The sequence below is a fragment of the Puma concolor genome, chromosome C2, assembly GCF_028749965.1.
Source record: "Puma concolor isolate L17-30 chromosome C2, mPumCon1.1.hap2, whole genome shotgun sequence".
Classification (NCBI taxonomy): domain Eukaryota; kingdom Metazoa; phylum Chordata; class Mammalia; order Carnivora; family Felidae; genus Puma; species Puma concolor.
Genome location: NC_141675.1, coordinates 89,937,320 through 89,955,730, shown reverse-complemented (window position 1 = coordinate 89,955,730; position 18,411 = coordinate 89,937,320). Strand labels below are relative to the sequence as shown.

The window sequence follows — 18,411 nt, the reverse complement described above, 5'->3', positions numbered from 1 at the left end:
CCCTAGCTTTGTCGAAGGCAGCCCTACTCGACCACCCCAGGCTGGAGCAGTGATTGAGTCATCAGAGGCGACAGACACCTCAGCCTCAAGAGAGACGGACACTTATATGCTGGCCCCAGCTCTGAAACCCTTGTGGGGCCTGCTGGGAAAGGAGAAGCAAATGAATCAGTTGCCTACTCCTGCCATCTGGAACTGTCCAGATAAATATATCATCCCTGAGCACAGGAGAGCACAGAGTCCATCTGTGATTGAGACAGAGTGAGGTGCCAGCCTCCAGAGGCATGCAGACAGGGTGTTACTATTTCAGTGAACTTTGAGTGACTCACAGAGGCAACCCAGGCTGCGGGTTGTGCAGTGTCCTTGGTGAGCTCTCCGTCCTCCTGCTGTTTCATGGCTGTGGTACTGGGATGGGCCATAGAGAGGAACAGAGGGGCTGCGAGAGGGAGAGGCAAAAGGCCTCCCCAACACGAAGGTGGCATTCAAACTTGGACTTTCTGGGAACTGCCGTCCCCAGACTTTTCTGTGGCCACCTTGACATCAACACTAAATCTAGAAAAAAAAAAAAGTATAGTAAAACTACACCTATGGCCATTCTACACCATGGTCTTAAAAATGAGAGTATTTCTGGAATTGAGATGCTATCATGTCTATTGTACAATCACATTGTTGGCACTGAGCAAGAGTAAGTAGAATGTTAGGAGGTGGATGTGATGGGCTCGGATCTTCCATGAGAACTAAATCCCCTAGGATGGTAATTCCATTGTTGTTTTCAGGATACGTGACTATCACTTCTGGAGCATAATTTCATTGACCCATTGTCTCACTCAGGCCTTCACTCTCCATGTCAGTGATACTGGGACAGTTGTACAAAGAAGAGTGCGGAAAAACAAGGGCTACCAAATCTTGTGATGGGTCCCCGGTGTTTACGTTATACCCAGTTAATCATCAGTACCTAGCAGGTGGTGGAGCTGGTGCTTCAAAAGGCTTCTGCACAGGGGCACCTGGGTGGCTCAGTCGGTGGAACATCCATCTTCAGCTCAGGTCATAATCTCACAGTTCATGGGTTCAAGCCCCACATCAGGTTCTGTGCTGACAGCTCGGAGCCTGGAGCCTCCTTCGGATTCTGTCTGCCTCTCTCTCTGCCCCTCTCCTACTTGTACTCTGTCTCTCAAAATAAAAATTAAAAAAATAAAAATAAAAAAGGATTCTGGACATAACACACTCAATGGGTGGCATAAGAGACTTCGACTTTGGTCTCCTGACTCCCAGAAACTTAATATATTTGTTGTCTTTATTTTGCATGTTTTTGTCATCTTTTCTATATCTCCTTGAGAGTAGAAAGCATGACTTCTTCCTCTCTGTACAGCTTACAACTCTTAGCTGTATCTGACATGAAGCTGGGGTTCTCTTTATATTTGCTAACTTGAGCTGACATTATCATTAGAGGACCCCCAGTTTCTGTTTCTGTGGGGTAGCTCAGCCCATTTGGTAGTTGCAGGGAGTAGCTGGAGTCTGCCTGTGATGTGGTGTGAAATAGCGATGTGAAAGTCTTGAGGGTCCCAAGTATTTACAGCCAAGGTGGAAGATATGGGGGCATACCCTCAGTGCTCACAAAGTATCCCAGTGTTCATCAGTAATTCAGAAAGTTCGGGCTTCTGCAATGGGCCTAGAACTGTACTGCATTAGATTCTGGCAGGATGCCTAGTTAGTTAGAATGGCTCAAGACATACCCATTTGAAAATATAAAGAACAGTTCTACCAGAACATGCCAATCAGTGTGCAGTGCAGTAGAATATTGATGGAACAGTTATAGGCAGAGGCATGAGAAGTCAGAGTTGGTGTCTTGAGGGAGGAGAGGATTGACTGAACGCTATAGTCTGTATCCAAGACTCTTCAGCACATTTGGGGTCTAAGATGTTTACTTGGCAGCCTAAGTGGAGAGCTTGTGAGTGAGCATCAGTGGCTGGAACAATACAGATTGTGCCTAGGAACACAGGCTCTGGAACCAGACACCCTGAGGGCCAATACTGTTCTACAGGTCTTGGCTGTATGACTGGGCAAGGCGTTTCACTTCTGGTGCTTCCGTTTCCTGACCTCTAAAATAGGAACGATCATCGTACCTATCTCATTGGACTGAATGAGATACAAGTGCAAGGCTTAGCACCCTGGCTGCCCTGCATGTGGTAAAGCCTCCATCAGTGTGGTCTGGGTTGTTAGTCACATCCTCTGAGTGGTACTCCAGCGCCACCTGGTGCTTGTGCTGTTAGGGAACCCCCTCCCTGCCCCCCCCCCCCCCCCCCCCACCACACATGAACCTTTTGTTTCTAACAATAGCAACTGCTTCTGGGGTCTTCTGCGTTCTTTTCATTCAGTGATAGAATTTCAGAGCTGTCAAGGACCTGAAAGACCATCTAGTCTAACCTACATTACGATTGAGGCACTTGAGGTCCAGAGATGTGAAATAACTTGGCTGTAACCACACAGCTAGTTAATGTAATACCAGGACCAGAAGCTAAGTGTCCTGGCTCCCTGTCCACATATCCTACAGAAAAGCCACACAAGAGAGGAGCCAGGCAGATGGAGAAGGAGACCAGGGAGAGAGACAAGAAGCACACACGCATACTTAACATAGGGAGGGGAAAGACAGACAGACACATGCACATATCCCAAAACAGAAGAGGGAGAGACAGAGACAGCCCATGTGGCGAAGGAAGAAAGGGAGAAAGGTTTGAAGACAGAGGGCAGAGAAACAGACACCCATGGATGGGAGGAGAAACATAAAGAGGAAAGTGAGGGAGGGAGGCACAAAAAAGGAGAGACAGAGTCTCCTGCTGGTGGAGAAGAGAGGTCAGAAGAGCGAGCCAGCCTCTGCCTGCCTGACTTGTTGCCCCATTGCCATTACTGGGCATGGTCTTTGCCCAGGTAGGAATATTTTGCCCATTAAGGGCCCAAAGCAGAGTAAAGCAAAAAGATGAAGACCAAGGGTAGGCACCAGCGAAAAAGAGATTTCATTGAAACCTCTGCAACCAGAAGCGGCCTGGCACATCACCCTGGTGGTTGCCCTCCCTTGAGTCCCAACAGATGTGCTCAGGTTTCTCTTCCTTGCTGGGCCTGAGGGCAATGGAAATAAATCTCTAAGGACCAAACTGGAATTGGGGTTCATTAAGCTGCAGAAAGGTGCAGATAAGCCAGACCCTGCTCTAGTATCGCCAGCAGAATAATTTTCAGTACTATTGTTTTTCCTGTTTAGAGTAGGACAGCACTGAGCAAGAGCCAGAAAGGGCAGTCCATGACAACATCAGCCTGTCTCCACCTTCTATTTCCCCCTAACTTCTGCGGCTTTCCAGGGGTGTAAGGGACTACTTCCCAGCCCAGAGAGGCTGGACTTTGTGCTGACAAGAACAAAGAGTAGCTAGATTCTTGATCTTTCTGGTAGATGCAAACTCTGTTCCGTTGTTTTCCACAGCCAGAGCAACTGGTTTTGAACACTGTCTGCAGGTCATCTTATTTTGCCTCCCCTTCTTTTTCTTCTCCCTCTGTTTTTTGCAAGAATGAATTGATGAAATGTTTTAGAACACCTGCTGTGTGCAAGACCCTGTGCTGGGAGTCCGGTCCCTCGCCTGAGAGAAGACATATGCACTGAAGGATGTATGAATGGCACACAGCTGTCTGGGTTCAGAGCGAAAGAAGCAAAATAACCATGGGCTAGTGGAGTCAGAGCAGGGAAAGTTCCCTGTGCTTGGGGTGGGATTGCAGTGGTCCTTAGAGCTCAGGCAGAGGAGATGGAGATGGTATTCCTGGGGAAGGCCAGGAAGCAGAGCTAAGTATAGCCAGGGGACAGAGAAGAGGAAGTCTAACTGGGTGCCCACCCTTGTCAGAGAACGTGGGAGGTAAGGCAGGAAGGGTTAGGGGTGGTCTCAGTGGTGTGGGTGGGACAGTGAGGGTTGAAGCTCCAATGCACTCCCTTAAAAACAATGTCTTTTGTTGTTAAGCAGTCCAGTTGGGTGAGCTGGTGAGGGGCAGTGATGGCAGAATTTATCAGGCTCGGTGATTTTCCCTTCTGAATGACTGTGTTAATATTAAAGTCCATAGTTCTTGTAGCACAAATGTATCTCACCTGTTTCTATCAGTTTTTTGGAGCCTCACATGGAAAATTATAGGTTTTATGATGTCAGTTCCTGCCTGCCAAAGAATATGTAAAAAGGATTTGAGAGTGATTTTTTTTTAAACTCTAGATATTCAATCTCTTACTAGCAGTAGTGACTATAGCCGCTTAATCATACTAAACCAGTTTGGACATTGTATGATCCAACTGAAGTTTTGCATAATAAAAGATGAGCACTTTGGGTTGCACATAGAATGATTAGTTAGAAAAGAGTGACCAGAATGATGATGGGTCTGGAAATGAACTCTTCTTCTAGGAAAGGATGAAAGTATCTAAGAAGGAAAATGCTCAGGGTGCAGTCCCAGGTAGATGAACCATCTGCAAAATTTGAAATGTGAACTGGTTACTTGTTGTATATGTTGTGGAGAGTATTCAAACCTCAGAGAGATGGTTGGGTTCCAACCCTGAGATTTTGTTACTGGGACTAAATGTGCCTGTAAAAGTTGTATTGTTTAAAGCTCAGGATTCATCATCTTTCTGGGTACATATGATTAAGCATCTAATCTCTTCACTTGCCTTTTCTTATTTAATCTGCCAACCCTATGAAGCAGGTGATAGTTTGGCTCCCATCTTCCTGGTAAGGAAATTGAGCCTTAGAAAGGTTAAATAAATCTGCCTGAGGTGACACAGTTAGTAGGAGAATAAGGATTCAAATCCAAGTCTGTCTGACATCAGGTCTTGCTCTTAGCCTCTCTGCTATGCAACAGGCACTATGCTACCTGACGGGAATGCAGGGAGATCAAGCCTCTCCCCTTGAGATGTTTGTAAATTATTGCTGGAATGCCATTGCTCAAAGGGCCCTGGTGGACAAGTTAGTCCCGAAGGATGGGACTTGCCCAAGGTCATGTAGCCTGATAGCTGAGCTTCATCCTCAAACCACCTGTCCAGTAAGTCTCACACAGACAAGCCATATTCATACCCAAATACTCTTTCCCGTCTACTCTGTCATTATAAAATTGCCTTCTACACTCATTTATCTCTGATACAAATTTCCCTAGAACAGACACTACCCATTCTCATGTTTTTCACACTCGTGTTTTCAGCATTGCTGATGCTCTTCTTTGTGACATGTATCTTGAATAATATCCATTTGCCCATGCGAGTACTTAGCAGTATTAAAGTTTCCGATTAAGTTATTTGATGGTCATAATCCAATCACTGAAATATATTCAAGAAGATGATAGGTGACTCTATGGGGAGGGTGAACACCCCAAAAGAAACCAGGGTTGAGGCTCAGCTGCAGTAGGGAAGATAGGGAGGGAATCGAGGGAGGGTTCTCCTCATTAGGTTTGCCTTCTGATTGGAGAGAAGATAGGGAAACATCCTAAACTTTAACCTCTCTGGTGTCCCTGATCTTAGAGGGAGCATTCTAACCCTCTGTTCATCCAGCCTTCTCCAAGTGTTCCCTACCGAGAATTGGCAGGGTTGGGGAGTGAGCTCTAGAGGCTTGCCTCAGACATGCTCAGACCCTCCTGCCTGGGAATTGTTTGGATTTCTAGTACCCCTCACACTCTATACTCTAATCCTCCAATCCCTCCCCACCCCACCCGGGGCCCCTTCCTCTTGGCCCTACTTTCTGTCTTCCTCTCTCCCCTTCCCTGTCATGGTCTCTCTCTTGGTGCTTACTTTGATTTTCTGTATGTAAACTCTTCTCTGATTGAAGAGTAGTCATTCCATGGTGAGCACTTTCTAAGGAAGGACCTAGGTGCCTCCAACTGGCAGCGCTAGGAGGCTGGTGGCACATGGGAGATGGTGAGAGAAGTCCCTTCCCGGGAGTTACTGAGCCTCAGGGCTTCCTTGATGCATGGAAATTTTAAGTGCATTTAATGTCCTTAATTCCTTTTTATTATTATGTTAATTATTGAGAAGCCGGCCATCTTCCAGGGTCCTGTTTTTCTGATAACCCCTATTCTCACCGTGTCCTTGACCCAACAAGCTATTTCTGAAACCTTGAATACAAGGGTAAATAATAAAAAGACTAGCACTTTATAACCAGTGGAGAGCTATTCAGAGATTTGAGCAGAGGAAACATGCTAACGGAGTGAGTCTGAGGTGACTTGGTGCCAGAGGAAAGCTGAGTTGGAGTGCGAGGCTTCTGGGAGCCACAATCATCATGTGGCCATAAAGCATGAACTAGGGAATGGGGCAAGGGTAGATTTGAGAGCACCTGTGAAAAGATCACTAGGACCTTTTGTTAATGGAAAACAAGCAAGATGTCAAGTGCAAATGCGGAACTATATTTTCAGAGTGTGGTCCTTAGACTCCTGGCATTAAAATCATCTGCTCAGAGTGGAGAACTTGTTACAAACACAGATTATCCAGCCCTGTTCTGTATTTTTTGTTTCAGAATCTGTGGATAATGTGGGGTCTGTTGTCCGTGAGCAAGAATGTCCTGTCCCATTCTTGGGGACCAAGGATTCCTATCCCTTCAAAGGTCCTTCTAGCTGGGCTAAGAATCAAATTGATATGAGAAAGATTAACAGAGTTTGATTAAATAAAATTTAATAGGTATATGTATGGGGAATCCACATAAACATGAAAATTCCAAAGACGGGCAAAATGAGGTATATACGTCATTCTGAACTAAGGAGAATGGGGTGGGGGTCCGACATTGCAGAGGAAAGGAATGCATGTCACAGGGCATTAAGAAGAGCAGAGATGTTTGGTAATTAGATGTTTACCCTATGGGTCACTCAGATAAAATTTGTCTCTACTAATAACCCTTATTCTAAACCCAATTTAGATTCTTCTGTGTAGTTAAGGGAGACCACAGGGTCTCAAGTGCCTTCAGCTCAAAATAATCCACATGCCAAAGTGGCACATTTTGGGGGTTGGGGGTGGAGCTGCCCTGAACACCCTGCCCTAAGTTTTAAAATGAACACCAGGTGATTCTCAAGTATTCTGAAGTTTGAGAACCTCTGACTTAAGACATCCAGGCCTTAGTGATGAGAAGTACAGGCATTAAGGCACCAGGGTGAAGAGATTCAAGGAGATGCCGAGGACAAAGATGAGTTCCGGTCACCCCAGCCTTGGCCTCATTGAGAAGGGACAGGTGTAGGCTGGCTGGGAGTAGAGGGCTGCAGGGTGGAAGCAGCTGAAACTCTAGGGCTTCATATCTGTTGACCAGCTTCTGCCCAGCATTGGTCTGTCAGGCCAAGGGACCACATTTCTGAGGGGAAAAAGAGTAGATACCTGCTAATGAGTTTCAGCTGAGATTTCTCAGAAAAATGATAGCTTCTCCTGCCATACCAAGACACTTATTTTTATTTATTTACTTTTTAAATATTTGTTTATTTATTTATTTTAATTTTAATTTTTAAAAATTTACATCTAAATTAGCATATAGTGCAACAATGATTTCAGGAGTAGATTCCTTAATGCCCCTACCCATTTAGCCCATCCCCCCCCCAACCCCTCCAGTAACCCTCTGTTTGTTCTCCATATTTATGAGTCTCTTCTGTTTTGCCCCCCTCCCTGTTTTTATATTATTTTTGTTTCCCTTCCTTTATGTTCATCTGTATTGTCTCTTAAAGTCCTCATATGAGTGAAGTCATATGATTTTTGTCTTTCTCTGACTGATTAATTTCACTTATCATAATACCCTTCAGTTCCATCCACGTAGTTGCAAATGGCAAGATTTCATTCTTTTTGATTGCTGAGTAATACTCCATTGTATATATATATACACCACATCTTCTTTATCCATTCATCCATCGATGGACATTTGGGCTCTTTCCATACTTTGGCTATTGTTGATAGAGCTGCTATAAACATTAGATGCATGTGTCCCTTCGAAACAGCATACCTGTATCCTTTGGATAAATACCTACTAGTGCAATTGCTGGGTCATACGGTAGTTCTATTTTTAATTTTTTGAGGAACCTCCATACTGTTTTCCAGAGTGGCTGCACCAGCTTGCATTGCCACCAACAATACAAAAGAGATCCTCTTTCTCCACATCCTCGCCAACATCTGTTGTTGCCTGAGTTGTTAATGTTAGCCATTCTGACAGGTATAAGGTGGTATCTCATTGTAGTTTTGATTTGTATTTCCCTGATGATGAATGATGTTGAGCATTTTTTCATGTGTCGGTTGGCCATCTGAATGTCTTCTTTGGAGAAGTGCCAAGACATTTATTTTGATCATACTTGTTCCAAAGAAGGGACAGAAAATGACTTGCTGGTAAGTGGGCATTTCAATAGCGCCTACTGCTCTCCGGGCTCAGGTGATGGGAACTGAGTGGTACTGGCACTGTGTGAGCCACTCCCCTTCAGGACTCACATTCACTGTGCTCTGCCAGGAGAAAGAAATAATGACATGATAGACTGCCCTGGGTGCTCTTATACATCGTGTGTACTGGAACCTTTAACAGAACAAAATGTGTTGTAGACAGCTGATTTGTGTGTTTGCTCTTTTTTACTGGCCTCAGAATATGGTTTTCTGAAGAGTAGGAGCCTAGGGCCTGGGGAGGGGGGGAAGGGGTAGATGCTGAGAGGGAGGAGTTCTTCAGTTTACTTAAAACAAGAAAAACTTCCTGCTTATTTTACTGTGAATCAGATTATGACGCAGGCTTAATAACCTGTGTCAAATAAGATGATTGATCAGGGGGAGCCAGATGAGGAAATCAGAGAGCTGGAATTCTGATTCCTCATGTGTTTGTCAGTTGTCTCCATTTCCTTTAATCATACAGGAAGGAAGTTCTCAAATCAGATGGGATGAGTTCATTCAGTCATTTATTTAGCAAATGCTCTCTGAGAACGCAGCCGCGAACTAACAAAGCCCCTGCTCACATGGAGCATACATTCAGGACAAAGAGAGAAAATACCACCACTAACAAATGGATATGTAATATTTCGTATAGTGATAGTCAGCGACGTATGGAGAGAAAGCTGAATGAATAAGCCATGGGGATGTGTTTAAGAGGTTCCAGGCATGTGGAATGGGATCTAAGAAGTCCTTGATACCAGAATGAGCTGGGTGCATTCCTGAAGATGGGAGAATGGCCAGGGTGGCTGTTGAATAGACAGCAGGACAAAAGGGTGAGAAGTTTGAGGAAATGGTCCAAGTCAAATCAGACTTATAAGCTAGAAAGACCATTTGGATTTTCTAAGTATGGTCGGAAACAATTGTAGAGTCTTTAGTAAAGGGAATGTCGTGAATTGATTTATGTTTAAAGAAATAGGTCCAGCTCCTGAGTGGTTGGGGGTGTCATGAGTAAAAAGAGGAAGACTAGGGGAGCATGGATGGCTCAGTCAGTTAGGCGGCCAACTTCGGCTCAGGTCATGGTCTTGCGGTTCATGAGTTTGAGCCCCGTGTCAGGCTCTGTGCTGACAACTCAGAGCCTGAAGCCTGCTTCAGATTCTGTGTCTCCCTCTCCTCCTGCCCCTCCCCTGTTCGTGCTCTGTTTCTGTCTCTCAAAAAATGAATAAATGTTAAAAAAAATATTGAAAAAAAAAAGGAGGAAGACCACTGAGAGGGCTGGGGGGTGAGGGAGGAATGCTGGTGGCTTGGATTGGTAGTGGTTGTGTAAGAAACTGTGTATAAGAAAGGGTTAATAAGAAAGAATCTCAGCCTTGCAGCTAGGCAGTGGGGCAAATTCTGGTATCTTTTGTTGAAGTGGAGAACACCAGGAAAGGAGGCCAGAAGAGAATCAAGAGCTCTGTTTTAGATATGTTAAGTCTGTGGTGCCCATTATATGCCAAATTGGAGATGGAAAGGAGGCCATTGGGTATGAGTCAATCTCAGGAGAGAAATTCAGGTTGGAGCTGTGACTATGGAAATGACTAGCTTATCAATGATACTTAAAGCCATGGAACTGGGTGAGATAATGCAGGGAGTAAGAGAAGAGAGGGAAGAGATCCAGAACCCCAACCTTCGGGTATTCCAAAATTTAGAGGCTGGGAAGACCAAGACAGTTCAGAAAAGAAGACCACAGTGAAGGTAAGTGAGTCAAGAGCAATTCCTATTGAGGACAGTGTCCAAGGAGCTAATACAGAAATGTTTCTGAAAGAGGGCAGGTTCTTCCTCTTAAGTGGGCCTGAGCAAGGTGGGCATCTCCACAGGGTGAGAGGGCTGCAGTGGCCCAGGAAGGTCAGAGCCCAAGTGGGCTGAGAATATCTTTGTGTGGGAGGGCAGCTCAGCACCAGAAGTCCCCAAGGAAGTGTGGTCCAGAGCGGAGTGAAGAGAGAGTCCCTCTACAGGGGCATCCTGGTGCAGGGTGTTAGAGCACTTGTAAGAGAGGGTAGCCTGGGGTAGGTGCAGACTGAGCAGGGTAAGGAGACCATCCACAAGGGACAGGCACTATGGTGTGCAGTGTCATGGCCCGGGCTGAGTGAGGAGGGCATCCATGCAGAGAGGGCAACCCCACTTAGAGAATCTGAGTCCAAACAGGGTGAAGAGGTGTCCACACAGGGAGGTAACCAGGGGAAATTTATTAGGAAGTGGTCTTGGAACCCCTGAGGAGGGAATCCTGACTCCACTATTTGAGAGGTGCACAAGCTCAGCCAAGTTAATTAACCTGAGACTTATTTGCTTCATCCAAACATGGGGATAATAACTCTCACTTCCCAGTGCTGTGGTGAGATAGCACAGATGAGGTGATGAGCCACATCCCCTGGCCTAGTGCTTGACAAAGAGTGAACACTCCACAGACAGTAGTCTCTTCTTCTGAGGAGGGGAGTTGCTGTACCCTCCGTATAATAAAAGACCTCCATATAAATAAAGAAATATTTGAGTGGGAAGAAGACTTAGGGAGATGGTCTGATCCAGCGTTTCCATTGGAGGCGGTGAGGTCCAGAGATGAGAAGGTGCACACCCAGCTGGATCACAGCTGGTTAGGAGCAGAGCTGGGACCAGAATCTAGGTTCCTCTTAATTCCAAGGATGGTGTCTACAAATCATGCTGACCATGGTGGTGCCACATTTTAATGATGCTTTAGGAACCTAAAATACTTTTATATGTAAGTAGAGCTGAGATACAAACTTAAAATTTCTAAGGTGGATATCTCTGGTTTGCCTCTAAAACTAAGATTCCATCACATTAGAAGAATTCAAAAAATCAGTCCCATAACAGCAAGCAGCTAGGCCCTTGATTTTCTCCCATTAATTCATTTGCATTCATGGCCACCATTTAGAAAAATATCAATAGTTCTCTTCAAAATGACTTCTTTTCTTTCCCTTAGCAGCTAGAAAGGCCTGTCTCCTGCCCTGAAAAGCGCCCTGCCTTTTGTGTGCTCATTGGAATAAACACAATTAGATGAGGAAGAAAGGGGGCAATTAGGGAATTATGTGTAATGGCTGTTAGATTGGCTCCAGTATCCGGTTCAGGATGTGAGTATCTCTCTTGGAAAAGGCTGTTCTGGGAAAGGACTAATTTCTGGTTGAACAGTTGGGGCACAAGAAAGGAAGAAGAGCTTTACAAGTTGTTTTTAAGACAGCCTGCCTGCTGGAGTGGCCAGGAGTCCTGGGTGTTTGTTCCCAAAGAAAGGGCACAGATCAGGCCTCCAGAATAAGACGGCACAGCCTCTCTCAAGATGGTAGGGCAGGAGGCTCAGCCAGACTGCCCTTGACAGCTCCCAGATAGAAATGTTCTCCAGTATCTCCTGCATGTACAGGGCTGGCAGGGATGCTGGGGGCAGGGGGAGGTGGTGGAAGGGTAGGATACAGTGGTGAAAATCCCACACTCCTCAGGAATTAACCACCTGTCAGGTGGGGCAGTGGGGAGGGTGGAGGCACACCAGGAGAGAACTCTGGGTGCAGACTGAGAGAGGGTCTATGACAGAGTGAGGGAGGGGAGCATGGAGCTGACACATTCACCCCAAAGTCTTGTGCTGGGGATGAGCGTGAGCCGAGTGCAGTTCAACACGTCCTGAGCAAACCAGGCTGTTCTGTGTCTCACAAGGATGTCAGAGTCTAGTGAGAGAGACAGGCCTGGTGGCAGTAATTGTGGTTTGAGAAGAATCAGGGAAGAGTGGCATCCCACCCCCCAGCCTGGGCGGTTTATTGAAGAGCAGTCTTCATAATAGTCTTTCCAGAACTAGTAATTCTGAGATGGTGCTTCAAGGATGAGTAGGAAGGAAGCTGGGAAGTGGATGTAGGGAGAAAAAAGGGACATGGACATTTCAAGTAAAGTTAAAAATAGTAAAACTCAGGAGGCAAGAAGCAGGTTTTGGGGCATTTAGGGGTGAGGCAGGGACTCACTGGAGGTGGGGTTGAGAGGGGGTGGGGTGACCACAGAGGACTTTGCATGTCAGGTTAAGGAGCCCCTCAAAAACTATGTTCTAGTGAAATGTCCACTCAAGAATGCACAGGTTAATTCCATTTAAGCCTAAATTTGTGTTTTTCAAATGGATTGGTGTCCCTATTTTTTTTATTATTAGCATCCAACTATATTAACAATTTATAACTTATTTTTAAACCTGAGTGTATAAAAATTGCTCCTTTGAAACTAAGGGCACATCTTGCCAGAATCAGATTGACAACTATCACTGGGTACTGCTTCCCACTCAAGTTCACAGGCATAACTGTCATTTGTCAAAACCAGAGCATATGAAAATGGAAAGAAAACAAAAATCTGTTATCTCTGTGCCATCCCTCGTAACTCATTTGCTTCTACACTGGTGACCGGACCTTTCTTCCATGCTGTATTCCAAGCCATGCCCCAGGGGGTCAGCCTCCACCTGCCTCTCCATTGCCCCCATACCCAACCACCAAATCCTGGCCATTCTCTCTCCCAAATATTACTCAGACCTGTGTCTCCACGGACACCGCCATCAGACTTGCCTGAGCCACCAGCACCTCTTGTCAGGATTTCTACAATAACGTCCTGTTTTCTCACCTCTACTCTTGTTTTCCTTGGAATCTCCACAAAGCAGTCAGAGCAATAGCTTTTAAATGCAGGTCTTTCTCCTCCTTGTAGCCCTTTGGTGGCTCTTAGGATGAACCCTGGAACCTGACTGGGCACACTGGGGCTCGGCAGGTCTGGTTCCTGCCTTCTCCCAGCTCATTTCCTGCTTACCCCTATTCAAGCCGTGCTGATGATTTTCATTCCTTGCTTGGTTAAGTCCTACTCTCTCTCAGGTCTCAGCTAAACCTCACTTCTTCAGAGAGGCCTTCCCTGACTGTTGGCACTTTTCACCATTGCAATAAGTGACCAATTGTGTGATCTCATGCCTGGTGCCTGTTCCCCACATAGACTGAGCTCCCAGAGTCAGGGCGGTGCCTGCCTTGTTTCATACTGCACTCTGGGCTATTCTAGTGCCCGGCACTGGGGCACAGTAAGACTAGTAAGTATCTGTTTGAATATGTGATATTCACATCCCACATGTGCTTCTTTGATCCCCGAAGAACCTGAACACAAAAACTAAAAAATAAAACCATCTTAGGGTATATGTGCCCCTTCGAATCAGCATTTTTGTATCTTTTGGATAAATACTGAGTAGTGCAGTTGCCACCAACAATAGCCAAATTATGGAAAGAGCCCAAATGTCTATCACCTGGTGAATGGATAAAGAAGATGTGGTATGTATATATATGTTTATATATACACACACAAAATGGAATAGTACTTGGCAATCAAAAAGAATGAAATCTTGCCATTTGCAACAATGTAGATGGAACTAGAGTGTATTATGCTAAGTGAAATAAGTCATCAGAGAAAGACAAATATCATATAATTTCACTCATATGTGGAATTTAAGAAACACAACAGTTGAACATAGGGGAAGAGAAGGAAAAAAAAGATAAAAATAGAGAAGGAGGCAAATCATAAGAGACTTAAATACAGAGAACTGAGTGTTGCTGGAAGGGAGGTAGATGGGGGGATGGTCTAAATGGGTGATGGGCATTAAGGAGGGCACTTGTTGGGAACAGTGGGTGTTATATGTAAGTGATGAATCACTGGGTTCTACTCCTGAAACCAATACTACACTGTATGTTAACTAACTTTAAATAAATAAATAAATAAATAAATAAATAAATAAATAAATAAATAAATAAAGCCACCTATGTTGGAAACACTTGAATACCAATTCAAAGCCATTAATAGGTATTAACTATCAACCTGTACTATCTTGACTGAAATTCATCAATGATTATTTTAAGTAAAGTTCCGTAAGATGAGAATTAAACAGGGATAGCTAATAAGGGGTACCTTGATGGGTATACACACTTTGGTAGGGGTTCAGGGATTTGGCTAGAAATGCAATTTATTCTTTAGCCAGTGATGCTCAGAGTCTGGGACTCACCAGAAACTGAGGGATATCCAGACTTCCAATGCTGCACGTTCATTGACAGAGTGTAATATAATTGTCAGGCACTGCTGGTGTCTGCTCAGAAAGCACATTTCTGTGCTGTGCAGTCTAGTGGGAAGCTGGGTGGTACTCTCAGGATTGTGGGACATGGGATCAGGGTCAAGAGAGCATGTGGTCTAAATGCGTGTCAGGCAACACTGGCTCTAAATGAACTGTCTGAAACGAAATAGTCAGAAATCAGTGTTTTAAACAGTACTTCCTATAGTGATTATGTTTCTCTATTCCCAGGTACTTTTGCAGTCTCTAGGTATTACTAAAGGAATTTTGTCCATATCCTAAATCATTTGCTTTTTTATTTGTTAAACTGATTTCCATGCAGTCCCTGCATCTTTGCTGAGATCACACGTGTTTCCCCAGCTTCAGTCCCAATGGCAGAAGTTAGGCTAAATGGAGACAATATAACAACACAGAGCAATCAAAATTATGTATGAACTGATAAAAGCCTATCAGATATGAAATAAATTCATTTTTAAGAGGTTAAGGTAGAGCTAATTAAGTAACCTTAGTGTCGTTAACTGATAATGAACTGACATTTTAAAGAAAGCAAAAGAACTTAAATAGGACGCAAATTGCTCTTTAAAAAACAGTTTATAAGTTGTGAAATCACCCATAGGGAGTATAAAAGCTAACCATTTGTGAACCAGTGGGTGAAAAGCTTTCCTGTTAAACCAATTTGTTTTAGCATAACAAACCCTATTAAAGCGAGAGAGAAACAACAAAATGAAACAAAATAAATTCACTGAAACATCGCCAGACAAGCAGGTCATACTTAACTGCTCAAAACTAAATAAAAAAAATAATAATTGTAATCTGAAAATCTGTCATAAATTCCAAAGCCTTTGTGAAAAACCAAAAGACAGCTCTTTTGTATATAAAAATTATCAAAATTATCCATGAATTTCAATTCATTCTCAAAAAGGGATTAATGCAAGTTTAAATATGCATAAAAATAAAACTGCACTGTCTGTGGTACACAATATATGGAAAACTTTGTGGGCCATGCAGGCTGATGCCCATCATCCTCATTACAACAGAGAATTGTGGGATCAGATTGTGTCAAGTCAAGTAAAAATGCACTCTCCTGATTTCCTGTGTGTTGAAATTTCACCATACATAATTCTGGAGAGACGTGGGCTCTTCTTTCCTCTAAGAAAGGAACCTTTCGAGTTCCTTTCAGTGCTTCCTTTCAGTGTTTGCAAAAGGTAAAAATCCAGTTCACTTATGACTGCAGTTTATTTTCACAGACATGCTTCTGGAATATGAAAACCATATATTGCCAGAATTTGTTATATAAGGTATTTAAGTCTCTACACCCAATGTTTATATAGTCATTTCCTAAAAAGCCTTTCTTTTCTCCTTTTTAATGGACATTCCAGTTTTGTTAAGTGAATGTTTGTCAAACCTCATTTTTATATTCATACATACATTTCTCTGACCTAATACCAATCCTATTGTGGGCTTTATGATAGTGTCGATGGAGACTTTGAAGGCTTCTATACTTTGCACAATTGCAAGTATAATTTATCTCAAATGTTAAAGGAAGTGAAGCCAAAGGCAAGGTTCTGTGGAGCCAGAACTCCCATGCCTGTAGTCCATGGAATGATCTGGTCTGTCTGCTTGCCACTGGGCAATCTGTAGAAGAAACAGAGGAATGGACTAAAGCATCCTTTTAAACAGGCCCAGTTCATCTAAATCATTTTCCAGAAAGTCATTCTAGAACCTAGGAAGGCTAGTACATCGTTAATCAAATGTTCAGGTCAAGTCCAGAGTAACAGGAATGGAGTGGGCTTAGTTGTCTTGGCAGGGTCTCTAACAGGTGTATCTGTGCACTCTAACTGATTTAATTGCAGCCACCTGCTTCACTGAGCATTAGCTCTTCAGAGATGAACTGAAGCACCAGGAGATGAACTGCTTCCCTCTCCCTGAGAGGCACACAGTTTTGTTAGGCCATCAATGTGAAAGCGAAACAGGTGTTAAAGGCTTTAGGCCCCGCCCCCCCCTCCCCCCCCCCCCCCACCCCGTACATTTCAAGGCTCCTGCTAAGGGGTTTCTACTCCTCCTGTCCAGTGTTCCCCAGGACAACATATTTTCTCACCTTCTCAGCATCCCCTCCCTTGTCCCTCTACTTCTCCAGTTTCTCTCAATACCAAGGAAAATGTCCTGAGGCCAAATCACTAGATCTTGAGCCTAGAAATACACGGGGTCTCCACTGCTTCCTGGCAGAGAATCATAGATACTACAGGCCTTAGGATGCAAAGACCTTAAATTATCTATTTGTTAACTATTAGTTGGTCAGTGCTGGTTGGAAGACAGGGCTGGAAAGAAGACTGAAAGGACAGTTTTCCTAGTGATCACTATCTGGAGCAGCCAGGTGGGGTCTAACCAGTACAGACTTTACTCTCAAGATTAGGAAGGGAGTCCCAGAAGCCCGAGGAGGCAGGGTTCCCATGACTAGTTGCCTCTGCTGTGAGCATTGTTACGGTGCAGTAGGGGAGGAGTAAGCCATGAGGGCCAGGGAACTGCCCTGACCTGATGCTGCCTAATTTCCTGCCAGCATTCCTGAATTTATGTGGTTGGAGTAAAGGTAGTAAGAGGTTTAAACCGTGCCTGATAGTCTGTGTAGCTTATTTAAAATAATGAACTAATTAAACCTGGGAAAACAGAAAGAGTAATGAGGGAATATTCTGGACACGAAAGATAAGTTGAATTTAGTGAAGGGTGGGACTGTTACATTGCTAATGACAGCAATGAAACCCCTGGATGGACAGTGGATTGAACATTTCCGGCTGGACTGCTGCTTTCCGATTGGGATGGGAACTGTAGGACTCTTGTGGTAGCACATGTAGTCTCAGGTTTTTCCTTCTGTCTTCCTTCTCTGACCAGGTGTTGGATTGGATTGAAAACCATGGTGAGGCCTTTCTCAGCAAACACACCGGGGTTGGGAAGTCCCTGCATCGAGCCCGGGCCCTGCAGAAGAGGCATGATGACTTTGAAGAGGTGGCTCAGGTGAGATGCTGTTTGGTCGTGTGTGTGTGGAGCTGGGTAAGGGAGACCAGGGCTATGGCTTTGGTATTTGGTGGGGCATGTTGGGGTGATAGCCCAATGGCTTCTGGGCTGCCTTCCTGCCTGATGCAAGGAGACCCTTGTCTGTTTTTGGATCACTAGGTGAGTGATAAAGAGACCCTTAGTTTATGATCTTCAAAGCAAATTTCCTGCCAGCATGATATGTAAATGCCTTGTCACAAGGTGGTAACGGTGGAAGGAACTGACATTAGAAACAGCAACAGCCCAGAACTACTGCTTATGGTTATCCCTGTAGGCAAGTGGGAGCTGAAAATCAGCATTAGCTCTGCTTGCAAAGCTGTGCGTCTTCCAGGACCTGGAGGAAGAGATGGCACCTGTTCACCACATCATGTAGTCACAAGGTTGCATGTGCCCAGAGAACATGGTGTAATATTCAGTCTTTTAGCTGAGTTGCACATGTAATCCCGAAAGGGCATTTTTATCTAATTACACAAAGATGCTGTGAGAGGTCTTGACCATTTGAGTTCATGATAGTTATACAGGAGGGTTTTTTGTTCTGAGCCTCCAGCCCCCAAATTTTATCCCAACTCATATTCCTCTTTTGGGGAATCTCCGATGGATTCTGAACATCTTCATCTTCAAGATGAAATACTACCTTGTCCACTTATATTGTCAAGTGTGATCAGTTGCAGTGGAAACTAAGACTGAGGACTAAAGCAGGGAAGGGGCATCTGATGAGAATCCGTATGGGGCAGAAGGGAGGATGACAAAGCTAGGGTTTGCCACATGACAGCTTTAACCAGGGCTGGCTCTGATCCCACCATGTGGACAGTCCTCAGTGTGGGTGTCACACTGGGCATTGTGCAGAGTGCTACCACTCACCCAAGGAGGCCACCAGCCCCAGACACATGTG

The 18,411-nt window shown here is 44.5% G+C and overlaps 1 protein-coding gene across 20 annotated transcripts in view; it reads left to right on the top strand.

Moving 5' to 3' along the window:
* The window catches only part of KALRN (kalirin RhoGEF kinase), a 671,367-nt gene that overhangs the window by 293,852 nt on the left and 359,104 nt on the right, over positions 1 to 18,411 (top strand). For all 20 annotated transcript variants that reach the window (XM_086675190.1, XM_086675188.1, XM_086675186.1 and 17 more), the window contains exon 10: positions 17,358 to 17,480. In XM_086675190.1, the coding sequence (XP_086531316.1) occupies positions 17,358 to 17,480 (123 nt within the window). The remainder of the gene's footprint in view (positions 1 to 17,357; positions 17,481 to 18,411) is intronic.